Source organism: Myxine glutinosa, chromosome 5, assembly GCF_964187855.1.
Source record: "Myxine glutinosa chromosome 5, kmMyxGlut1.1, whole genome shotgun sequence".
Taxonomy (NCBI): domain Eukaryota; kingdom Metazoa; phylum Chordata; class Myxini; order Myxiniformes; family Myxinidae; genus Myxine; species Myxine glutinosa.
Genome location: NC_136265.1, coordinates 115,285,618 through 115,303,170, shown reverse-complemented (window position 1 = coordinate 115,303,170; position 17,553 = coordinate 115,285,618). Strand labels below are relative to the sequence as shown.

General features: G+C 48.4%; 1 protein-coding gene across 4 annotated transcripts in view; it reads right to left on the bottom strand.

The window, feature by feature from the left end:
* LOC137427215 (uncharacterized) overlaps positions 1–17,553 on the bottom strand; it is an 87,199-nt gene that overhangs the window by 3,987 nt on the left and 65,659 nt on the right. For 2 of the 4 annotated variants that reach the window (XM_078778568.1, XM_078778569.1), the window contains 6 exons: positions 16,749–16,875; positions 8,383–8,415; positions 5,550–5,662; positions 5,171–5,294; positions 4,773–4,909; positions 2,760–2,883 (listed from right to left, as the gene is read on the bottom strand). In XM_078778568.1, coding sequence (XP_078634694.1) covers positions 2,760–2,883; positions 4,773–4,909; positions 5,171–5,294; positions 5,550–5,662; positions 8,383–8,415; positions 16,749–16,875 — 658 coding nt within the window. The remainder of the gene's footprint in view (positions 1–2,759; positions 2,884–4,772; positions 4,910–5,170; positions 5,295–5,549; positions 5,663–8,382; positions 8,416–16,748; positions 16,876–17,553) is intronic. The other 2 variants (XR_013623538.1, XM_078778570.1) reach the window with 1 other exon arrangement.

Genomic DNA, 17,553 nt, shown 5'->3' with positions numbered 1-17,553 from the left:
ACTTGTATTACCACCATGCAATACCTCCAAGACTACAGTATTTTCTTTCCACTGCATGTCGTGTAATCAAAACGTACCTTTCTTCCATGATAGGAGATGCGTTGTTGTCTTCAAATGTGCAGAAAGTAAGAAGTCCTTCCTCTTGAGTGTAATTTAAAGTGGTTACGTTATATTAGTGTATGTACAGTTACCCGGATTACATACATGAACCAAAGACATGCCCAATCCTTTTGATTGGAGACCATTCTGTATTATCAGAACACGACACTATTTTCACACGACCATTCTGTATTTTCACACGACCATTCTGTATTTTCACACGACCATTCTGTATTTTCACACGACCATTCTGTATTTTCACACGACCATTCTGTATTTTCACACGACCATTCTGTATTTTCACACGACCATTCTGTATTTTCACACGACCATTCTGTATTTTTACACGACCATTCTGTATTTTCACACGACCATTCTGTATTTTCACACGACCATTCTGTATTTTCACACGACCATTCTGTATTTTCACACGACCATTCTGTATTTTCACACGACCATTCTGTATTTTCACACGACCATTCTGTATTTTCACACGACCATTCTGTATTTTCACACGACCATTCTGTATTTTCACACGACCATTCTGTATTTTCACACGACCATTCTGTATTTTCACACGACCATTCTGTATTATCAGAACACGACACTATTTTCACACGACCATTCTGTATTTTCACACGACCATTCTGTATTTTCACACGACCATTCTGTATTTTCACACGACCATTCTGTATTTTCACACGACCATTCTGTATTTTCACACGACCATTCTGTATTTTCACACGACCATTCTGTATTTTCACACGACCATTCTGTATTTTCACACGACCATTCTGTATTTTCACACGACCATTCTGTATTTTCACACGACCATTCTGTATTTTCACACGACCATTCTGTATTTTCACACGACCATTCTGTATTTTCACACGACCATTCTGTATTTTCACACGACCATTCTGTATTTTCACACGACCATTCTGTATTTTCACACGACCATTCTGTATTTTCACACGACCATTCTGTATTTTCACACGACCATTCTGTATTTTCACACGACCATTCTGTATTTTCACACGACCATTCTGTATTTTCACACGACCATTCTGTATTTTCACACGACCATTCTGTATTTTCACACGACCATTCTGTATTTTCACACGACCATCTGTATTTTCACACGACCATCTGTATTTTCACACGACCATTCTGTATTTTCACACGACCATTCTGTATTTTCACACGACCATTCTGTATTTTCACACGACCATTCTGTATTTTCACACGACCATTCTGTATTTTCACACGACCATTCTGTATTTTCACACGACCATTCTGTATTTTCACACGACCATTCTGTATTTTCACACGACCATTCTGTATTTTCACACGACCATTCTGTATTTTCACACGACCATTCTGTATTTTCACACGACCATTCTGTATTATCAGAACACGACACTATTTTCACACGACCATTCTGTATTTTCACACGACCATTCTGTATTTTCACACGACCATTCTGTATTTTCACACGACCATTCTGTATTTTCACACGACCATTCTGTATTTTCACACGACCATTCTGTATTTTCACACGACCATTCTGTATTTTCACACGACCATTCTGTATTTTCACACGACCATTCTGTATTTTCACACGACCATTCTGTATTTTCACACGACCATTCTGTATTTTCACACGACCATTCTGTATTTTCACACGACCATTCTGTATTTTCACACGACCATTCTGTATTTTCACACGACCATTCTGTATTTTCACACGACCATTCTGTATTTTCACACGACCATTCTGTATTTTCACACGACCATTCTGTATTTTCACACGACCATTCTGTATTTTCACACGACCATTCTGTATTTTCACACGACCATTCTGTATTTTCACACGACCATTCTGTATTTTCACACGACCATTCTGTATTTTCACACGACCATCTGTATTTTCACACGACCATTCTGTATTTTCACACGACCATTCTGTATTTTCACACGACCATTCTGTATTTTCACACGACCATTCTGTATTTTCACACGACCATTCTGTATTTTCACACGACCATTCTGTATTTTCACACGACCATTCTGTATTTTCACACGACCATTCTGTATTTTCACACGACCATTCTGTATTTTCCCTGAGGCCTTTGTATCTTCACAAAATGGCAGACGTATGATTTTGTTTTCACCTCACAATTGTGGGTGGAGTCGGGCCAGCTGTCCAACCACTGGGGCGAAGGCAGTCTGTCCATCCATACCTACATAGTTCAAAAACGAACCGGCTTTTATATATTTCTATACAGTGGTTGTTGAGAGTCTTCTGGTTGTTGGGATTGATTGATTAATCCGTCCATGAGTAAATTACCAGCTGGCACACGCCAATTACATTTTCAGCGTGTGGACCGAATTGAGAGTTCTAAAGTTTTCCGTGCCGCCATTTGGCGGTGACCAGGTAAATTAAAGCCTTCACGCTCGAACCATTCTTGCTAAGTGTTATCTTCGATGACGCTAGGTTCAAGTTCGATAGGCCCCAACCGGGTGATTGTGGCAATCCATAGTGTAGTTAATGGGGTTGAAGGAGATACTAAGCACTGCTCATGATAGTGGTGCTCGTGTGATACAAATTATCTGTCCCAAAGTGCAAATTGTAAGTGTGTAGAGAGAAGCAAATTTACCTGCTTCAGGTGGTACAGGGACCCCAGACTCGTCCATCCTGAGAGCTGAGACCAATTCAGAACGTCACCTTCCTCAAGCAGCTGTTGTCGCCCTTGGAAGTTGAGATGCTCACACGCAACCCAGCTGCAACAATCAAACAAGGTGGTACTCGTGGCACACACAAACCAACTGTGTACAGGCACAGGACATGGCACACAGATGTACATGATGCAGGACATGTGGCAATGCACAGTGGATCACAAACTACAGACCAATCATTCTGCTCCTAATTATCAGCAAAGTCGTGGAATCCATCATTCCTTTGGATATGAAATCTTTCCTCTTCTCCAATGGCTTGATCTCTGATCATCAATTTGGTTTCAGACCAGGTCACTCTACTCTGGACATGCTGCTTCAGCTGTCTCAACAATGGATGTAGGTCCTCAATTTCAAACAGGAAATCAGAGCTGTCTCCCTTGACATATCACGTGCCTTCGATACGGTCTGGCACCCCGCTCTGCTCACCAAACTCTCCTATGAAAGGAGACCATGGCTTGGAAACCTCCACGCATGGCTTGCGGACTTCCTCTCTGGTTGTAGACAACGTGTGGCCCTGAATGGATTTCTCTCATGTCCTCTTCCTGTTCAGGCTGGAGTTCCCCAAGGCAGTGTTCTGGGCCCTATGCTTTTTCTGGTCTTCATCAATGATCTCTCCGACTCTTGAAAATCCTCTCTATCTCTTTGCTGATGACTCCACTCTCTGCCGCTCCATTCCTCAATCGGCAGTCTGCAGCCTCCTCACTCTCTGCAGACCTGGACAAAATCACAGACTTGGCAAACAAGTGGAACATGTCTTTCAATCCTGACAAATCTCACAGTCTTGCGATGTCTCTCCGAAAAGACCGACTGGACAACCCTCCCATCTACTTTCTCAACAATCCTCTCCAAGAAGTTCTGTCACTCAAGCTTTTGGGTCTCACTATCTGCCATGATCTTTTCTGAGAAAACCACATTTCCAAGCTGGCCTCCAAAGCCAGTCGCCGACTCGGCATCCTCCGTCGTGCAAAATCCTTCCTCGGCACACCTGAGCTCCTCACCACATACAAGGCTTTCATCCGCAGCTCAATGGAATACTGTTCCCCCCTCTGGGCTGGTGCTCCTGCCTCACACCTAGCTCGTCTTCACGCTGTTGAAACCAAAGCTTTCAGAATCATTGGAATTTCCCACGATGAAGCTAACTCCGAGGGCCTTTCACTCACTCACCGCAGGCAGGTTGGTGGTCTTTCCGTCTTCTACCGACTCCTCTCCGGCCTTGCTCCCCCAGCTCTATCTGTGCTCTGTTCCCCAAATATTCCTACAGGTCGCACAAGCTCTGCCTGCAACCCTCTTATGGTGAAATTGCCAAAATCAAGACTCTCTATTCACCTTCACTCTTTCATTCCTCTTTTTCCCCAACTCTGGAACAAACTCCCTCACTCTCTTCAATCCCACTCCTCCCTCCAGGTCTTTAAAACAGCTGTTCACCACCATCTCTTATCTTCCCCCATCCAAAACCTTGATCTTTTCTACCTCCGTTAATTCACCCCAGATACACTTTTTTGAAATACCGACTTCTTTCCTGGAAGTCCGAGCAGTGTCCATGTGTTTTATACCTCTCCCACCCCTCCCCCCCCCTTCCCACGCCTCCTCCCCCCAAGCCCTCTCCCTCCCACAGATCTCCCGATGTCCCTGTTCTCTACTGTTGTACTTGTGCGCTTCCCCTTCTCTCCCCATCTTGTCTCCCGCTCCCTTTATTGTATGTTTTGTGTGTCCGTTTTTTTTTTTGATTAATGTAGCTCTTACATGAGCCTCGATCTTTATACAAAAAAAACAAACAATCTGCGCCGAGCTGTCAGATGCTGATGTTTTGGGTTCAATTCCAGGATGTTGCTGCAGTCTTTTATGAACGAGCATTTCCCAAACTCCACATACGACATGCAGCTAACATCCATGAAGTGTTTCACAATGCAGGTTTGGTACTAAAGTGTACTTACATGCCCCCTGTCACCAGAATGGACTGCGGTTGGCTGTATCCTATTGCAGACAAGCTGCGGGTGTCCTCGGTGATGGACATTTGTCTCCCACACAACCCGCTGCGATCGTAGAGCATTATCTCTGGTTCTGAGAACTCCTGAAAAGTCACACCAAGTTCGTGGTTGCCAAAACAGTCTGACGAAATACACATTCCTTATCTCTGAAATAATTCCATTGGATAAGAGTTAATGAAACTTGTATTGAGCGGACGCCATGTCTTGGCCACCACGAGCCCACTTGTAGGCCCCGTGAGTCCACACGGGCTTAGACCATCGCCGGCCCATTTCCGGAATTCACCGGTCCTCACCCAAGCCCTCACGTCATGCAACGACCCATTGTGATGTGAACACCTGCTCACATAAGGTAGGACTCTGAGGGAGCGCACGTATGATCCGGGGATGAGCATGTTGAGGCGAGCAGTATCTCCGGGTTCAAGAACGGCCATGCTCCCTGTGAACGTCTCCTCACCGTAGGCCACCCACCTGTCGATGCAAACCACAACCTTGTTGAAACGACCGATTGGCCTGAAATTTCTGTGCCGCTCACATCTTTTCATGTGGTTTATATTTGGGTCGGAATTCCATGCTCTCTGTGGACTTTTTCCGATTGAGGTCGTGTGTGCTGTACCGTCCCGCGTGTACGCGGAGTGGACTTTTTCCGATTGAGGTTGTGTGTGCTGTACCGTCCCGCGTGTACGCGGAGTGGACTTTTTCCGATTGAGGTTGTGTGTGCTGTACCGTCCCGCGTGGACGCGGAGAGACCCGCCGCCCTCCTGGCTGGGTACTTGTGGGCAGTCGTCGTGCAGTTTTAAACTGGGACCAGGTTGCTCTGAGTCACCAAAAATCTCCACCTGTCACGAGCAATCCAAACAAAGCAGCTCATTGGTTGCCAGTGAACCTGGCTCTTTGTACATTTCCACAACCCGTGTGCTCCCAGGTTCCCTTCTTACTCCTGCTCATGGATTTCCTTGTGGATAATTCTGATAAAGCTTTCTTTCTTATCCCCATGTGGAAGCTGCACATGAAGTTCTTTGTGGGACATTTAACTGCTGTTGTGCATTGTATTCATCTACCTGCTTTTTCACTACCTGTCCAAATATTGTTAATGAAAATTTTATTCAAACTAAATGAGTTTTCAACATTGTGAAGATAATAAATGGTGATGAAACGCACTTCTTACAAATTCTATCCAATGTGGTCACGTGACCATGCTGAATGCAACAAATATTGTTTATCTTTGCAAAGTAAACAACCAATTAACTGTGTGGAAACCGTATTGGTGGTGGGTGGAAACCATATTGGTGGTGGGTGGAAACCATATTGGTGGTGGGTGGAAACCATATTGGTGGTGGGTGGAAACCATATTGGTGGTGGGTGGAAACCATATTGGTGGTGGGTGGGAACCGTATTGGTGGTGGGTGGAAACCATATTGGTGGTGGGTGGAAACCATATTGGTGGTGGGTGGAAACCATATTGGTGGTGGGTGGAAACCATATTGGTGGTGGGTGGGAACCATATTGGTGGTGGGTGGGAACCGTATTGGTGGTGGGTGGAAACCGTATTGGTGGTGGGTGGAAACCGTATTGGTGGTGGGTGGAAGCCGTATTGGTGGTGGGTGGAAACTGCAATGGTGGTGGGTGGAAACCATATTGGTGGTGGGTGGAAACTGCAATGGTGGTGGGTGGAAACTGCAATGGTGGTGGGTGGAAACCATATTGGTGGTGGGTGGAAACCATATTGGTGGTGGGTGGAAACCATATTGGTGGTGGGTGGAAACTGCAATGGTGGTGGGTGGAAACTGCAATGGTGGTGGGTGGAAACTGCAATGGTGGTGGGTGGAAACCATATTGGTGGTGGGTGGAAACTGCAATGGTGGTGGGTGGAAACCATATTGGTGGTGGGTGGAAACTGCAATGGTGGTGGGTGGAAACCATATTGGTGGTGGGTGGAAACTGCAATGGTGGTGGGTGGAAACCATATTGGTGGTGGGTGGAAACCGTATTGGTGGTGGGTGGAAACCATATTGGTGGTGGGTGGAAACTGCAATGGTGGTGGGTGGAAACCGTGTTGGTGGTGGGTGGAAACCGTATTGGTGGTGGGTGGAAACCGTATTGGTGATGGGTGGAAACCGTATTGGTGGTGGGTGGAAACCGTATTGGTGGTGGGTGGAAACCGTATTGGTGGTGGGTGGAAACCGTATTGGTGGTGGGTGGAAACCGTATTGGTGGTGGGTGGAAACCATATTGGTGGTGGGTGGAAACCGTAATGGTGGTGGGTGGAAACCGTATTGGTGGTGGGTGGAAACCATATTGGTGGTGGGTGGAAACAATATTGGTGGTGGGTGGAAACCATATTGGTGGTGGGTGGAAACCATATTGGTGGTGGGTGGAAACCATATTCGTGGTGGGTGGAAACCGTATTGGTGGTGGGTGGAAACCATATTGGTGGTGGGTGGAAACCATATTGGTGGTGGGTGGAAACCATATTGGTGGTGGGTGGAAACTGCAATGGTGGTGGGTGGAAACCATATTGATGGTGGGTGGAAACCATATTGGTGGTGGGTGGAAACCGCAATGGTGGTGGGTGGAAACCGTATTGGTGGTGGGTGGAAACCGCATTGGTGGTGGGTGGAAACCGTATTGGTGGTGGGTGGAAACCGTATTGGTGGTGGGTGGAAACCGTATTGGTGGTGGGTGGAAACCGTATTGGTGGTGGGTGGAAACCGTATTGGTGGTGGGTGGAAACCGTATTGGTGGTGGGTGGAAACCGTATTGGTGGTGGGTGGAAACCGTAATGGTGGTGGGTGGAAACCGTAATGGTGGTGGGTGGAAACCATATTGGTGGTGGGTGGAAACCGTATTGGTGGTGGGTGGAAACCATATTGGTGGTGGGTGGAAACCGTATTGGTGGTGGGTGGAAACCATATTGGTGGTGGTAGGAAACCATATTGGTGGTGGGTGGAAACCATATTGGTGGTGGGTGGAAACTGCAATGGTGGTGGGTGGAAACCATATTGGTGGTGGGTGGAAACCGTATTGGTGGTGGGTGGAAACCATATTGGTGGTGGGTGGAAACTGCAATGGTGGTGGGTGGAAACCGTATTGGTGGTGGGTGGAAACTGCAATGGTGGTGGGTGGAAACCGTATTGGTGGTGGGTGGAAACCGTATTGGTGGTGGGTGGAAACCGTATTGGTGGTGGGTGGAAACCGTATTGGTGGTGGGTGGAAACCGTGTTGGTGGTGGGTGGAAACCGTATTGGTGGTGGGTGGAAACCGTATTGGTGGTGGGTGGAAACCGTATTGGTGGTGGGTGCAAACCATATTGGTGGTGGGTGCAAACCATATTGGTCATGGTTGGAGACAATTGGTGGCCATATTGTTTTTGGAATGCATTTTATAGACTCCTATTGGTTATTATTAATCTGTAGTATTGGGCTTAAGCTGGAGAGACAGCAGGATTAAATATGTGGACCTGTTCTCACAAATAATGCATATTTGAAAGATTTATAGTGAACAGACACGATCGGAGAAGCCTGACCTGGATTACCAGATGAATTGAATCACAACTTACCTTAAATGAGCACTCGACGCTGCCCATGTGCACCTGTGGGTGACACATGTAATGTTGAGTACTATATTTACGTTATTTCGAAATATACATCATGACCCCCACACCTTCATCAAATCATGTTCCTCGTGCATTCATTGACTTTTTCATATGTTGAACATGTTGAAGATCTCCCCGATTTGGGTTTTCTAGGATGTACTTAAAGGGACACTGTGACTTATTTTTAAGTAGTGAAGCTGCTTCAATATTTGGCCATGTCCTTCCGTCAAAAAGGAAGAAGGACCTTTCCAACCACTGTGTTTCATTGTAAAGGTAAGGGTCATTGAAGGCAATCTCTGTTCCTTTCACAAACTCGGAACAAGTGTGTGTCTACCCTCAGGATTGCCAGGAAGCACGATCTCTCCACACTCAAGAATGAACTCTCTTATCTGTCTCCCTCCTCCAAATCCTGGTGGCGTCTGATCAGATCTGTTTCTGGTGTTTGTTCCCCTTCCATCCCCTCGCTTACCTCAAACAGCTACACCGCACGTGAAAAAGCCGAATGCCTCAACTCTGTGTTTGCCTCAAAATCTTGTGTCTCAAACCCATCTCTCTTTGTACCCACCTTACCCAGTCGTACACACCTGTTCATGGACTATGTGTCCTTCTCTCCCAACAAGGTGGAGAAGTTTCTGTCAAACCTCGACTGATTCTGCAACTGGACCAGACGGCATCAGACCATGGGTCCTAAAATCCTGCTCTGCCGCTCTATCTCACCCTCTCTCTGTTCTTTTCACCCTCTCTTTTGCTCAAGGTCATCTGCCAACATCTGGGAAATCAGCAAACATTACAGCTTTACACAAAAAGGTGCAAAAACAGATCCTTGCAACTACAGAACAATCAGTCTGCTCAAAATTATCAGCAAAGTCATGGAACCCATCATTGCTTCGGATCTCAAATCCTTCCTCTTCTCCAATGGCTTGATCTCCGATCATCAATTTGGATTCCGACCAGGTCATTCTACTCTGGACATGCTGCTTCTGCTGTCTCAACAATGGATGGAGGTCCTCAATGCCAAACAGGAAATCAGAGCTGTCTCCCTTGACATATCACATGCCTATGATATGGCCTGGCACCCCGCTCTGCTCACCAAACTCACATTTTATGGTATCCATGGAAACCTCCATGCATGGCTCGTGGACTTCCTCTCCTGCTCTAGTCAACGTGTGGCTCTAAATGGAATCCTCTCATCTCCCCTTCCTGTTCAGGCTGGAGTTCCCCAAGGCAGTGTTCTGAGCCCTGTGCTTTTTCTGGTCTTCATCAATGATCTCTCCGACTCTCTGGAAAATCCTCTCTATCTCTTTGCTGATGACTCCACTCTCTGCCACTCCATATCTCAACCCTCAGATCAGCAGTCTGCAGTCTCCTCACTCTTTGCAGACCTGGACAAAATCATAAACTGGTCAAACAAGTGGAACATGTCTTTCAATCCTGACAAATCACACACTCACTTTGTCTCTCCGAAAAGACCGACTGGACAACCCTCCCATCTACTTTCTGAACAATCTTCTCCAAAAAGTTCTGTCACTCAAGTTTTTGGGTCTCACTATCTGCCATGATCTTTCCTGGGAAAACTTCATTTTCAAGCTGGCCTCCAAAGCCAGTCACCGACTGGGCCTCCTCCGTCGTGCGAAGTCCTTTCTTGGTATTACTGGGCTCCTCACCACATACAAGGCTTTCATCTGCAGCTCAATGGAATACTGCTCTCTTCTCTGGGCTGGTGCTCCTGCCTCACACCTATCTCGACTTCATACTGCAGAAACCAAAGCTTTCAGAATCATTGGAATCTCACATGATGAAGCTGATTCTGAGGGTCTTTCTCTTTCTCTTTCTCTTTCTCCTTCTCCTTCTCCTTCTCTTTCTCTTTCTCTTTCTCTTTCTCTCTCTCTCTCTCTCTCTCTCTCTCTCTCTCTCTCTCTCTCGGCAGGCCTTCTGTCTTCTACTGACTCCTCTCCAGCCTCGCTCCCCCTGCTCTGTCCGTGCTGTTTCCCCCAAATATTCCTTCAGGACGCACAAGATTTGCCAGAAACCCTCTTCTCGTGAAATTGCCAAATCAAGACTCTCTATTCACCTTCACTCCTTCATTCCTCTTTTCTCCCGCCTCTGGAACAAACTCCCTCACTCTCTTCATTCCCACGCCTCCCTCCAGGTCTTTAAAACATCTGTTCACCACCATCTCTTATATTCCCCGATCAAAAACCTTGATCTTTTCTATCCCCGTTTATACACCCGAAATCCACGTTTTTCAAATCACCTGTTTTCTTTCCTGAAATTCCACGCAGTGTTCATCTTGTTTATCCTTTGTTCCGCACCTCAGCCCTCTCCCTTCCACAGATCTACCGACGTCCCTGTTCTCTCCTGTTGTTGTGCTTGTGTGCTTCCCTCTTTCTCCCCCTCTTGTCTCCTGCTCCCTTTATTTTATGTTTTATGTGTTTTCTGTTCGTGTCTTTATGTGTTAAGCTCTTACATGAGCCTCGACTGTGTGTACAAAAACAAAATAAACATTTTGTTTCTCATCCCATCTATGTTTCAGCCTCTGGCATGATCCAGTGGATCATACTTGGTGGTATGATGCCAGTCATATCTCAAAGGTTGGATTCTGTAGAGCAAGTTTGGGTAAGAATCTAACATGTTCACGGTGATGGTAATAACTTTTTTAGGAAAGACACCTTGGGATATTTATGGTCTACCGGCAATTAATTTTGGCCAACAGGTCTCCAGTGAACCACAACAGGTCTCTAGCATACCACAACAGGTCTCCAGCGAACCACAACAGGTCTCTAGCGAACCACAACAGGTCTCTGGCGAACCACAACAGGTCTCTGGCGAACCACAACAGGTCTCTGGCGAACCACAACAGGTCTCTGGCAAACCACAACAGGTCTCTGGCGAACCACAACAGGTCTCTGGCGGACCACAACAGGTCTCTGGCGAACCACAACAGGTCTCTGGCAAACCACAACAGGTCTCTGGCGAACCACAACAGGTCTCTGGCGGACCACAACAGGTCTCTGGCGGACCACAACAGGTCTCTGGCGAACCACAACAGGTCTCTAGCGAACCACAACAGCTCTCTAGCAAACCACAACAGGTATCGAGCGAACCACAACAGGTCTCTAGCGAACCACAACAGGTCTCTAGCGAACCACAACAGGTCTCTGGCAAACCACAACAGGTCTCTAGCGTACCACAACAGGTCTCTAGCAAATCACAACAGGTCTCTAGCAAACCACAACAGGTCTCTGGCAAACCACAACAGGTCTCTAGCGTACCACAACAGGTCTCTAGCAAACCACAACAGGTCTCTAGCGAACCACAACAGGTCTCTAGCGAACCACAACAGGTCTCTAGCGAACCACAACAGGTCTCTAGCGAACCACAACAGGTCTCTAGGGAACCACAACAGGTCTCTAGCGAACCACAACAGCTCTCTAGCAAACCACAACAGGTCTCGAGCGAAGCACAACAGGTCTCGAGCGAAGCACAACAGGTCTCTAGCGAAGCACAACAGGTCTCTAGCGAAGCACAACAGGTCTCTCGGGAACCACAACAGGTCTCTAGCGAACCACAACAGGTCTCTAGCGAACCACAACAGGTCTCTAGGGAACCACAACAGGTCTCTAGTGAACCACAACAGCTCTCTAGCGAACCACAACAGGTCTCTAGTGAACCACAACAGGTCTCTAGCGAACCACAACAGGTCTCGAGCGAAGCACAACAGGTCTCGAACGAAGCACAACAGGTCTCTAGCGAAGCACAACAGGTCTCTAGCGAACCACAACATCTTTCAAGCGAACCACAACAAGTCTCTAGCGAACCACAACAGGTCTCTAGCGAAGTACAACAGGACTCTAGCAAACCACAGCAGGTCTCTAGGGTACCACAACAGGTCTCTAGCGTACCACAATAGGTCTCTAGCGTACCACAACAGGTCTCTAGCGTACCACAACAGGTCTCTAGCGTACCACAACAGGTCTCTAGCGAACCACAACAGGTATCCAGCGAACCACAGCAGGTCTCTACCATACCACAGCAGGTCTCTACCATACCACAACAGGTCTCTAGCGTACCACAACAGGTCTCTTGCATACCACAACAGGTCTCTAGCGTACCACAACAGGTCTCTAGCGCACCACAACAGGTCTCTAGCGAACCACAACAGGTCTCTAGCGAACCACAACAGGTCTCGAGCGAAGCACAACAGGTCTCTAGCGAAGCACAACAGGTCTCTCGGGAACCACAACAGGTCTCTAGCGAACCACAACAGGTCTCTAGCGAACCACAACAGGTCTCTAGGGAACCACAACAGGTCTCTAGTGAACCACAACAGCTCTCTAGCGAACCACAACAGGTCTCTAGTGAACCACAACAGGTCTCTAGCGAACCACAACAGGTCTCGAGCGAAGCACAACAGGTCTCGAACGAAGCACAACAGGTCTCTAGCGAAGCACAACAGGTCTCTCGGGAACCACAACAGGTCTCTAGCGAACCACAACATCTTTCAAGCGAACCACAACAAGTCTCTAGCGAACCACAACAGGTCTCTAGCGAAGTACAACAGGACTCTAGCAAACCACAGCAGGTCTCTAGGGTACCACAACAGGTCTCTAGCGTACCACAATAGGTCTCTAGCGTACCACAACAGGTCTCTAGCGTACCACAACAGGTCTCTAGCGTACCACAACAGGTCTCTAGCGAACCACAACAGGTATCCAGCGAACCACAGCAGGTCTCTACCATACCACAGCAGGTCTCTACCATACCACAACAGGTCTCTAGCGTACCACAACAGGTCTCTTGCATACCACAACAGGTCTCTAGCGTACCACAACAGGTCTCTAGCGCACCACAACAGGTCTCTAGCGCACCACAACAGGTCTCTAGCGTACCACAACAGGTCTCCAGCGAAGCACAACAGCTCTCTAGTGAACCACAACAGGTCTCTAGCAAACCACAACAGGTCTCTAGCACACCACAACAGCTCTAGCGAACCACAACAGCTCTCTAGCGAACCACAACAGCTCTCTAGCGCACCACAACAGCTCTAGCGAACCACAACAGCTCTCTAGCGAAGCACAACAGCTCTCTAGCGAAGCACAACAGCTCTCTAGCGAAGAACAACAGCTCTCTAGCGAACCACAACAGGTCTCTAGCAAACCACAACAGGTCTCTAGCATACCACAACAGCTCTAGCGAACCACAACAGCTCTCTAGCGAACCACAACAGCTCCAGCGAACCACAACAGCTCTAGCAAACCTCAACAGCTATAGCGAACCACAGCAGCTCTCTAGCGAACCACAACAGCCCTAGCGAACCACAACAGCTCTCTAGCGAACCACAACAGCTATCTAGCGAAGCACAACCGCTCTCTAGCGAACCACAACAGCTCTCTAGCGAACCACAACAGCTCTCTAGCGAACCACAACAGCTCTCTCGTGAACCACAACAGGTCTCTAGCGAAGCACAACAGCGCTAGCGAACCACAACAGCTCTGGGCGAACCACAACAGCTCGAGCGAACCACAACAGCTCTAGCGAACCACAACAGCTCTCTAGCGTACCACAACAGGTCTCGAGCGAACCACAACAGCTCTAGCGAACCACAACAGCTCTTTAGCGAACCACAACAGCTCCAGCGAACCACAACAGCTCTAGCGAACCTCAACAGCTCTAGCGAACCACAGCAGCTCTCCAGTGAACCACAACACAGCTCTCTAGCGAACCACAACAGCCCTAGCGAACCACAACAGCTCTCTAGCGAACCACAACAGCTATCTAGCGAAGCACAACCGCTCTCTAGCGAACCACACCAGCTCTCTAGCGAACCACAACAGCTCTCTAGCGAACCACACCAGCTCTCTCGTGAACCACAACAGGTCTCTAGTGAAGCACAACAGTGCTAGCGAACCACAACAGCTCAAGCGAACCAAAAGAGCTCTAGCGAACCACAACAGCTCTCGAACGAACCACAACAGCTCTCTAGCGAACCACAACAGCTCTGGTGAACCACAGCAGCTCTCTGGCGAACCACAACACCTCCAGCGAACCACAACAGCTCTCTAGCGAACCACAACAGCTCTGGCAAACCACAGCAGCTCTCTGGCGAACCACAACACCTCTAGCGAACCACAACACCTTTAGCGAACAACAGCTCGAGCGAACCACAACAGCTCTAGCGAACCACAACAGCTCTCTAGCGTACCACAACAGGTCTCTAGCGAACCACAACAGCTCTCTAGCGTACCACAACAGGTCTCTGGCGAACCACAGCAGCTCTCTGGTGAACCACAACACCTCTGGCGAACCACAACAGCTCTAGCGAACCACAACACCTCTAGCGAACCACAACATCTCTAGCGAACCACAACATCTCTAGCGAACCACAACAGCTCTAGCGAACCACAACAGCTCTAGCGAACCACAACAGCTCTAGCGAACCACAACAGCTCGAGCGAACCACAACAGCTCTAGCGAACCACAACAGCTCTAGCGAACCACAACAGCTTTCTAGCGAACCACAACAGCTCTAGCGAACTACAACAGCTCTCTAGCGAACCACAACAGCTCTAGCGAACCACAACAGCTCTAGCGAACCACAACAGCTTTCTAGCGAACCACAACAGCTCTAGCGAACTACAACAGCTCTCTAGCGAACCACAACAGGTCTAGCGAACCACAGCAGCTCTCTGGTGAACCACAACACCTCTAGCGAACCACAACACCTCTAGCGAACCACAACACCTCTAGCAAACCACAACAGCTCTAGCGAACCACAACAGCTCTAGCGAGCCACAACAGCTCTAGCGAACCACAACAGCTCTAGCGAACCACAACAGCTCTAGCGAACCACAACAGCTCGAGCGAACCACAACAGCTCTAGCGAACCACAACAGCTCTAGCGAACCACAACAGCTTTCTAGCGAACCACAACAGCTCTAGCGAACTACAACAGCTCTCTAGCGAACCACAACAGGTCTAGCGAACCACAACAGCTCGAGCGAACCACAACAGCTCGAGCGAACCACAACAGCTCTCCAGCGAACCACAACAGCTCTCTAGCGAACCACAACAGCTCTAGCGAACTACAACAGCTCTCTAGCGAACCACAACAGGTCTAGCGAACCACAAAAGCTATAGCGAACCACAACAGCTCTCTAGCGAACCACAACAGCTATAGCGAACCACAACAGCTCTCTAGCGAACCACAACAGGTCTAGCGAACCACAAAAGCTATAGCGAACCACAACAGCTCTCTAGCGAACCACAACACCTCTAGCGAACCACAACAGCTCTAGCGAACCACAACAGCTCTAGCGAACCACAACAGCTCTAGCGAACCACAACAGCTCGAGCGAACCACAACAGCTCTAGCGAACCACAACAGCTCTAGCGAACCACAACCGCTTTCTAGCGAACCACAACAGCTCTAGCGAACTACAACAGCTCTCTAGCGAACCACAACAGGTCTAGCGAACCACAACAGCTCGAGCAAACCACAACAGCTCGAGCGAACCACAACAGCTCTAGCGAACCACAACAGCTCTCCAGCGAACCACAACAGCTCTCTAGCGAACCACAACAGCTCTAGCGAACTACAACAGCTCTAGCGAACACAACACCTCTAGCGAACCACAACAGCTCTAGCGAACCACAACAGCTTTCTAGCGAACCACAACAGCTCTAGCGAACTACAACAGCTCTCTAGCGAACCACAACAGGTCTAGCGAACCACAACAGCTCGAGCGAACCACAACAGCTCGAGCGAACCACAACAGCTCTAGCGAACCACAACAGCTCTCCAGCGAACCACAACAGCTCTCTAGCGAACCACAACACCTCTAGCGAACCACAACAGCTCTAGCGAACCACAACACCTCTAGCGAACCACAACAGCTCTAGCGAACCACAACAGGTCTAGCGAACCACAACAGCTATAGCGAACCACAACAGCTCTCTAGCGAACCACAACAGGTCTAGCGAACCACAAAAGCTATAGCGAACCACAACAGCTCTCTAGCGAACCACAACAGCTATAGCGAACCACAACAGCTCTCTAGCGAACCACAACAGCTCATGGTGTACCCTGTAAAGCACCAGTGTCATATTTTTCGTCGGATCCAAATTCGAACCCAGACTACAAAACGCAACGGTGAGCGCAAATTTCTGTGCTGTTCTGCACCTCGCCCCACCAGAAACTAGTGGAAGGTCATAAATTTCCATGTACGGATAATTGCTTCATAATGCTACAGATCTGTCACTCTGTGTAAATATTGGTCCTGTTTCATCGGACATGATTCGCTGCAGATTGCATGGGAAAGTTTAATGGGTACCTTGCGGATTGGTCTGAGGGAACCGATAGATCTTAGTTCACTTCCCAGGTCTGACAGGTGGTGGTACAAGCCTTTCTCCAGCACATACTGCCGTCCACAGAAACCCTCCATCTCATACACCACCCATCTGTTTGGCAATGTGATAGATCCAGGTTAATGACGTGTTAGGATTTTTGGATTAATCAACAGTTTCTAATGGATATAGACAAAACCAAGTTGTGTGATAACGGATCAAGAAATTAACAAAAGCCCTCACCACATGGCTGAGAGTGGTGCTGAGTGTGTATCCGTGCGGTGCGTATGGCTGAGAGTGGTAGTGAGTGTGTGTCCATGCAGTGCAAATGGCTGAGAGTGGTAGTGAGTGTGTGTCCATGCAGTGCGTATGGCCGAGAGTAGTGCTGAGTGTGTATCCGTGCGGTGCGTATGGCCGAGAGTGGTGCTGAGTGTGTCCATGCAGTGCATATGGCCGAGAGTGGTGGTGAGTGTGTCCATGCAGTGCATATGGCCGAGTGGTGCTGAGTGTGTCCGTGTGGTGCGTATGGCCGAGAGTGGTGCTGAGTGTGTATCCGTGCGATGCGTATGGCCGAGAGTGGTGCTGAGTGTGTCCATGCAGTGCATATGGCCGAGAGTGGTGCTGAGTGTGTCCGTGTGGTGCGTATGGCCGAGAGTGGTGCTGAGTGTGTATCCGTGCGGTGCGTATGGCCGAGAGTGGTGGTGAGTGTGTCCATGCAGTGCATATGGCCGAAAGTGGTGCTGAGTGTGTCCGTGTGGTGCGCGTATGGCCGAGAGTGGTGCTGAGTGTGTA